This window comes from Solanum pennellii, chromosome 3 (genome assembly GCF_001406875.1).
Source record: "Solanum pennellii chromosome 3, SPENNV200".
In the NCBI taxonomy this organism is placed as follows: domain Eukaryota; kingdom Viridiplantae; phylum Streptophyta; class Magnoliopsida; order Solanales; family Solanaceae; genus Solanum; species Solanum pennellii.
The window spans coordinates 63,523,252-63,531,583 of NC_028639.1; the positions used below are offsets into that span (position 1 = coordinate 63,523,252).

At 35.2% G+C, this 8,332-nt stretch overlaps 1 protein-coding gene across 1 annotated transcript; it reads left to right on the forward strand.

Annotated features, from left to right (window-relative positions):
• The first annotated feature begins 2,783 nt into the window (after window positions 1–2,783).
• Window positions 2,784–7,027, forward strand: LOC107014739 (uncharacterized sugar kinase slr0537). The gene is made up of 5 exons (XM_015214790.2): window positions 2,784–3,500; window positions 4,211–4,473; window positions 4,713–4,830; window positions 5,804–6,012; window positions 6,311–7,027. The coding sequence occupies exons 1-5, from the start codon at window positions 3,057–3,059 to the stop codon at window positions 6,732–6,734; spliced, it is 1,458 nt and encodes a 485-aa protein (XP_015070276.1). The 5' UTR covers window positions 2,784–3,056; the 3' UTR covers window positions 6,735–7,027.
• The last annotated feature ends 1,305 nt before the right edge of the window (window positions 7,028–8,332 follow it).

Consider the following 8,332-nt stretch of genomic DNA (forward strand, 5'->3'; position numbering starts at 1 on the left):
TTTAGTAATTTGAGATAGATGTTCTTGTGATGATGACTTCCAGATTTTGGGGAATTAATAGATGTTGATTTGTGTTATTTAATGAGTTTAAGTCTTCCGCATTATTTTCTGTTGATATATGTTAAAATGATAAGGGTTAGATTGGTTGGTTCGCTCACATAGGAGGGAAATTGTGGGTGCCAGTCGCGGCCCCGGTTTTGGGTCGTGACAATATTAAATTTAGTTGTACAAGATGATATTTCATTATTTGATAATGGTTGCATAAAAATTGAATATGCCGTTGCCTGGATTTTTTATACTAACAATGCTGCTAGAATTAGGGAATTTAATGAGTGTTGTTTACTATGTGAATTGTCACCTAGAAAAATTCCTAGACATATTAAAACAAGGTGGAATTCTTTCTACGAAATGCTTTCAGTTGCTTACAAATATAGAAGACCCATATAAATGGTGTTTAATGCTCATAATGCTGACCCATTAGATAGAATTTGTGATGAAGATTGGGAAGAAACTAAAGAATTATTAAAATTTTTAAGACTTTTTTAGGATGCTACAACCATGTAATCTGGAATTTATTATCCTACTATTTCATCAGTGTTAATAAATACTTGTGCTCTTACAATTTAATTTTCTAATATAAAAAAATAGATGAATTTAAAGTTGCAATTGAAGGTATGGTTGAAAAATTTTAAAAAAATATTTTTTTCCTATTCCTCAAATTTATTTAACTGCTAGCTACTTTACTTCATCCTGATTATAAATTACGAGGTGTGCAGGGCCTTATTGACACTTTTTATGATACGTTAGAAATTTTATCGGAAGAAATTCCAAATTGTGAAACATGTAAATCTAGCATAAAAATAGAAGCAAAAATATTGTATGAAAAATATAGAACTAGTGAAAATATTGAAGGAGAAGTTGGTTAAATTTCTAATCAAGAGATTGATTTTGAAGTTCGAATTTCAACTTATATGCGAGATTTTCTTGGTCTTAATTCTACTAACCGTGATGACTTTGAAGAATATCTTAATCAATCTTTAGAAGCATTGGAAATCAAAGATGACAATGAAGATTTATTAGGATGGTGGAGTAGGTAAAGCGTTGCATTTCCAACTTTGAACAAAATGGTTCGTGATATTCTAGCTATTCAAGCTTCATCAGTTGCATCGGAGGCTGCTTTCAGTGCGGCAAGGTTTTAAATTGGTGATCATAGACATTCATTGGCGGAAGACAGTATGAAAACAACAGTTTTATTTAGAGAGTGGGTCAATGCCGATAGGAGGAATAATAATTTGCCAAAGTTAAGTAACAAACAAGCAAGTTGGATCAAAACGGAAATTGAATGCAGTGATGATGAATTAGAGTTACAAAAGTTTCGAGCAAGTTTGCCAACACCGGAGGATATCACCATCAATATGATGCGACAATTAGAATTGAATTTTAAAGGAAAAACAAATATTTCTAGATTACATACGAGAACTAATTGAAACAAAACCCTTCCTAGAAGGTGGCTGCGTAAAATTAGTTACTCATACAATATATGTAACAAATATTAGTTTTACGTATGAGAACTTATTGAAACATAACCCTTCCTAGAAGGTGGCTGCGTAGATTAGTTACTCCACTAATATTTGTTAATTGTAACTTCTAAGTTTTATTGAATAAATTTGAAGATTTTAACTTTTATTCAAGTTTTTTTTTTTATACAATTATTGTCTAGCATTTTAATTTTAATATATATAAAATTAAATATATACTAAAGTACTAAACTAACTTTAGAATACTTAATTTAAAACTTGTAACTTGACATTGAATTTCAAGTTTACATTACTTTAAAATATTTAAAAAAGGGATAATGCCCAAATACCCCCTCAACCTATGTCCGAAATCTCAGATACACACTTATACTATACTAAGGTCCTATTACCCCCCTGAACTTATTTTATTAATAATTTTTTACTCCTTTTCGACCTACGTGGCACTATCTTGTGGGCCCAACGATGATTGACTTTTTTTTCCAAATTAGTGCCACGTAGGCTAAAAAGGGGTAGAAAATTACTTATAAAATAAGTTCAGGGGGTAATAGGACCTTAGTATAGTATAAGTGTGTCTCTGGGATTTCGGGCATAAGTTGAGGGGGTACTTGTGCATTATCCCTTTAAAATACAAATATAAACTTCTCAAATTTGAAATTTGAAACTTTAAAGTTGAAACTTGAAATTTGAAACATGAAGCTTGAAATTTGAAAATTGAAACTTGAAATTTGAAAATTAAAAGTTAAATTTAAAATTTATTAGCTAAAAACATATAATTTCAATACAAATAAATAAGTATTTAAAAACAAAAAGAATCTCCCGTCCCGTCCCGTCCCCCCAAATTCCATCCCATCCCGTATATATAGTGGGACAGAATAGGACATATTTCTGTGCCTCCAATCCCGATCCCGGTCCAAATCACCCTTCCCCGTCCCGTCCCCCAATCCTCGTCCCGTTCCCTTGCCAGCCTTAAGAAAAAAGAGACAGAGAAAGAGATGAAAAAGAAGAAGAATAAACAAAAGAAGAGAAGTAAGCGGAAAAAATACAGAGAAAGAGGTAAGCGTCTGTATAATTTGTTTAATTTTTAAAAAAATTGTTATATTTAGTTAGAAAAATATATTGATATAGATGATAAATATTTTTTTGATGTAGCATATTTATGTTATTTTCCCATTTAAAAAATAGAAGGAAAAAAAAAGTGAAAGGAAAGATATAACGTAGGGTATAAATGTATAATAATAGTAATAAAAACTTTATCCCAAAAAAATAATATAATATCGTCGGCTAGGTAGTTGATGATAAAGTAGCGATTCACTTCGGCCCACGTTAACGGTGACCGGAGCCTGAGGCCCTCAGCGCGCAGGCAAACTAAGCTCTTTGCCACCTGCGAAGAAGGCGGCGGACTCCATATTCCAACGGAGCTTCGTTTTTCATTGTAAATTAGCACATTTAACCCATAAATACCCTGTTTCTCTATTCTTGATTTCACCTAAATATAGTTATTCTTCAACAATAAAAAACATGTCTTTTTCTCTTATCTCCTTATCTTCTTCTTCATCTTCTACAGTTTCCAGAACTTTTCCTTCTTTCTTCTCTTCTGAAACTTCATCTCCGCCGTCTTCTCTACTAACCCTTTTAAGGAATCAGTCTAATTTCAGTCATGTTGCGTCAAGCTATAGAAATTTCGGTTCCGGTTCGTGTTCTTTCGTTTCTTCGGGTTGTTCTATGTCGGCTGCCGATTATGTGGTTTCGAGGGCTTTTTCGTCTTCCTTTGAATCTGAATTTTCCTCTTCTGGTAGAAATTCTGATGGGGAGAGCTCGGAGGTTGGGTCAGGTGAAAATGATGAACAAGGGGCTGAGACTGACGATGAAGACCAAGTGTTGATTGTTGATGAGGAAGATGTGGGTTATTCGAATTCTGATCTTCCTCAAAGATGGGATGTTTTAGGCCTTGGCCAAGCTATGGTAAATTCCCTTGCATCCCCTTTCATTATCTACTTATTGTCAGTAGGAATTTGAATGTACTCTCCCTTTTTTTCAATTTGATTGTCTAGTTTTGACTTTGACACAGCTCGTGGTCTTAAATTAAAAGATAAGTACCAAAATTGCCAAAAAGAGAGTAAAGAACCATTCTTTCTGAAGAGGACTAAAAAGCAAAGGAAGACGAATAACGGAGGTAGTGGTTGTTTTATATTTATACATGAAGTGGAGCAGTTCTGTAATCCCTTTATGACAAACAATGAATGATGGGAATATTGATTAATCCCATATTAAGGTGATATATCCGGAGAACAAATTTGTATATAAGTTCCTATGGATCTTCTTAGGATGAAATTGAGACAAATAGGATGTTGAAGGATCGGTATGCTTTGTACTTCCTTACGGATAATGTTTTGCTTGAGCTTAGTCGTTGATAAATACCCGAAAGCTATATCTAGATGTATTTCAAATTTGAGAAAAAATGAGGTTAACGCTTTGTCTTCTTATCTTTCATGAATGACGGACACTATGACAGTATGCACCACATTGCCCTAACTGCCATTATTATTAACTTTCATGTATTGCTTATATTTGGTTTGACATTGTTCCCATTGAATGTTGAGACAATAGACAGATATATCTTTGTTACATTACCAGCTTTTTACACGTGGTGATGTGCTTTGGTGATTATATAGGTTGATTTTTCTGGCATGGTTGACAACGAATTTCTGGAAAGGCTTGGATTAGAGAAGGGTACCAGAAAGGTCGTCAATCATGAGGAAAGGGGTAAAGTTCTGAGTGCGATGGATGGATGCAGCTACAAGGCCGCTGCGGGTGGATCACTTTCTAATAGTCTGGTTGCCTTGGCCAGGCTTGGTGATCAGCCAATAGCTGGTCCTGCTCTGAATGTAGCTTTGGCTGGTAGTATTGGAAGTGATCCGTTGGGTGGATTTTACAGGTAAAGTTCAACTCTTTTAGTCTATTGATATTGTGAAGTCTTCATCTCGAACTTTTCCTACTTCTACTCCATTGGTGTATGGAGAGGGCCCTTGCTACTAGGTCCACTCTCATGATTTATATATGAAAAATATTAAAAACTTCCAACAAAGTTTGTTGTACACTGTCCAATGATTGGTTTTAATCCTAGTGTGTCAATTAGACTGACAACTGACAGGAACTGTATCACTTTGTATATAGATCCAAACTTCGACGAGCAAATGTGAATTTTTTATCAGCCCCAGTGAAGGATGGGACGACAGGAACTGTGATAGTCCTCACAACTTCGGATGCTCAGCGAACAATGCTAGCATACCAGGTCAGTAAATGTTCTATAGTAAATCGCAGATATCCTTTTATGCATGGAAATGATAGCTAGCTGGGTGCTGAGTGGATTAGAGTAACCATATCCCAGACATCTTATAGCATACGAGCCAGAGTTCCAAACCTGTTACCCTATCACCATCTATGGATATCTACTTGCATTATGCTCAATTGGTTCCTTGAGATAATGATCCATGGTTTAGGGGAAATAGTTCTTGATCAATTCCCCCATTGAACCTTTTGTTTTGACTTGTAATGACTTTACCTCAGGTAGAACCTAAAACATTACTACTTTGGCTAATACTATGTTATGTAAGTAAACCACTTTAAGCAATGGTTTAACAAGCCTTTTGCCTGGCTATGAGCTAGTATACACATTTTATGAAAAGAAGCAAACTAGAGGAGACAGAAACAGGTGTGATATTTTCTTTTAATGGAGACAAAAAGATACTGAATAGAAAATTCCCTCTTCTCGTGGTCTTCTCCTTAGTGGGATAAATAATGGGTTATTGTGGCTCAGCAAAGACCTGTATGCAATATGCATTGTTCTTTTACTGCAAAACAGCAAAAACCACCTGCTTTAGCTGCCTTTTCTTTTGCCATGATACAGCGTTATGAGCCTCATATGAACAAGATAGAGTTCACTGGCCTTATCTCGGATTCTTCAAAATGTTGACGGGTGCATGTCGTATACTCCAAAAGTAATGCATTTTGGAATCAGACACGGGTGCAGCAACAATTTTGGAGAGTCCGAGAGACATAGGATAGAACATCTCTTTTTAGTCGGACCTGAGAAATTTATTTTAGCAGTAAGAAAACGCAAGCTACCGCTTTCCACAAGGACAAAACCTTGGTTATTGTTTCAAATTGCATCAATGCTTTATTTTACTTTCCTCGTCGTCTTTCAGTGAGTCCCTTCTGCAGCCTGTCTTTTTAACTGCTTTTCTCTGCTCCTGTTGTGACATCAGGGTACGTCATCAAGGATAAACTATGACCCATGCTTGGCAGAGGCAATTACTAAAACAAATATATTGGTTGTGGAAGGATACTTGTTTGAACTTCCTGATACAGTCCGAACAATTTCGAAAGCCTGCAAGGAAGCCCACAAGAATGGAGCATTAGTTGCTATCACAGCATCAGATGTTTCCTGCATTGAGAGACATTATGATGATTACTGGTAAAATCTTATTTTCTATCTTGCTTCCCACCCCCTCTTCCAAAAGGGGGAAAAACCCACTCTAAAAAAGCAAAAGTAGAAAGAAAGAGAAAAGCTTGGATAACTAGTTTAACTTGGTTTTTGGCGTTCGGATCCTCGATTTGAACAGAACTGTGTTGATCAGGCTAAAGTCTACTAGTGGACACTTAAGTCAGAAAACCAAATTTTGTTGCTTAGTCATGTACTGAGTGAACATGAATTTGTTTCTTTTACTATTACAGTGTTATTTATCCTTGCTATTATCCACATTTTCGTCCAGGGAAATCATGGCAAATTATGCAGATATAGTATTTGCGAACAGTGAAGAAGCAAAAGCTTTCTGTCACTTTTCATCAAATGAAAGTCCCCTTTCTGCTACAAGGTACCTGAGCCATTTCGTCCCTTTAGTTTCCGTCACAGATGGGCCAAAAGGTTCTTACATTGGTGTGAAAGGGGAAGCTATCTATATTCCTCCATCACCATGCACGCCCGTGGATACCTGTGGCGCAGGGGACGCTTATGCATCAGGTATTTTGTATGGAATATTGAGGGGTGTGTCTGATTTGAAAAACATGGGTTCCATAGCGTCCAAAGTTGCATCCGTAGTGGTAGGACAACAAGGCACTAGGCTTAGGGTACACGACGCCATTGGATTGGCGGAGTCATTTTCCGTCCACTGCAGGAACTCAACTTTTTGGTCATAGGTTCAGATCAAATCTCCAGCTTGTAATACTCGGAAGTTTAGAGTCTTGGTGTTCTAAGTTACCTGGTACGTGTGTTATCGGGAGGTAGTAGAGTCCCCGTGGAATTAGTGAAGATGCACGCAGGCCTGAACATCAGTTTAGTGGTTATAGCATTAGTTCCTTTTTCACATTCATAGATGTTAGAGTTGTGTACATTGACATTCATTGTAATTATTCATGTAATGGATTCAGCAAAAGATTTAAGAACATTGAATTTGCTTCTTTTTACATAGATTTGAAAAGGTTTTGATGTATATTGGGGAAAGCTCCAAATCTTGATTTAGATCCTATTTTAGTGGATTATTTTCTATAATTTGGTGATCAGCATAAAATAGGATTAAAACTAGAAAAAACACAAAATGTTTTCTTTTTTGACAATTGATCAATGTGTGCAAAAATAAATAAAAAGAGTGATGGTGTAATGATGCTAAAATCGTTAATCGAAAATTTTGAATTTCAAGTTTTCGACATGGAGTTGTCTCTTATAGGTAGTGTTTTTTAACTAATGAGTGAGATTTTTATGTCAATTGGATTAGTTTGATTTCAAACTAATATGCATAAATAAAGAAATAGAAAAAGAGTGGGTATTGGACTTCTATTGTTAATCAGAAATTTTAAATACTGAGTTTTGAAAATAGAGATAAATATATAATTTCAAGTGTCTACTTGTGTATATCAAAAAACGAAAAACATAATTTGGAAAGGAGTCAAGTTAAGGAGTATATTTACGTATCATGCCTTTAAGTTTTAAGTGAGACTTTGAATGCAAATATGGATTAGTTGAATTTTAAGAGGATTATGCATAAATAACGAAATAGAAAAAAGAGTGATGACGTACTATAACTAGGCAGTAATTTCATCTTTAATGAATGATTTCGAGTTTTGGAAATAGAGTTCTCGTGAAGCAAATTTGAATTAATCGAGTTTCCATATAAATATTAAGCACCAAATGTTTTTTTTTTTAAAAAAAAGTGATGGAGAACATTGTAATTCTTTCAACTGTAGTGGAGATTTATGTAAATAAGAAAAATAAATATGACAAAGAGCTTTCATGATACTCCTCCCCGTGCCCTTTGAGGTTGCCCAGTGATTTGAGCTTGGGACTTCCATGTTGAAGGTCTCAAGTTCGAAACCCCTTGGCAGTGAAAGCAAGGGGTTTGCCTTCTTTGTCGAGCTCGTCGCACCAGGCTTGCCTAGTGCGGATTACCTCTCTAGGGGTTTTACCCTGTGGGCACCCAAAGGGTAGCGGTTGCAGGTTTCCCTTGTCATAAAAAAATTACTCCTTCCCTTCCCATTTTATGTGTCATTTTTATACTTGCATTAAGAAATGACGTAACTTTACCTTTCTACCCTTATTTAATTTATCTTAAGTCAACTTTATAATGAATGATGAATACATTTTCAAGATTAATTAATTACTCTATCAAGAGTATAATAGGTAAAATATGAAATAACAAATATCGTAGTTTAACTATTTATATAAAGTAATAACATATAAAATTGAACGAAAAAGAGTAATTAATGATTGAAGTGAAACGGCGGAGAAAACTATATTTTTC

What these genes read in the sequence shown, in the direction of transcription:
- LOC107014739 (XM_015214790.2), top strand. Translation starts at nt 3,057, where the DNA reads ATGTCTTTTTCTCTTATCTCCTTATCTTCTTCTTCATCTTCTACAGTT. An exon ending in TAGGCCTTGGCCAAGCTATG is followed by an intron (nt 3,501 to 4,210) that starts GTAAATTCCCTT and finishes GTGATTATATAG; the next exon opens with GTTGATTTTTCTGGCATGGT. An exon ending in AGACATTATGATGATTACTG is followed by an intron (nt 6,013 to 6,310) that starts GTAAAATCTTAT and finishes ATTTTCGTCCAG; the next exon opens with GGAAATCATGGCAAATTATG.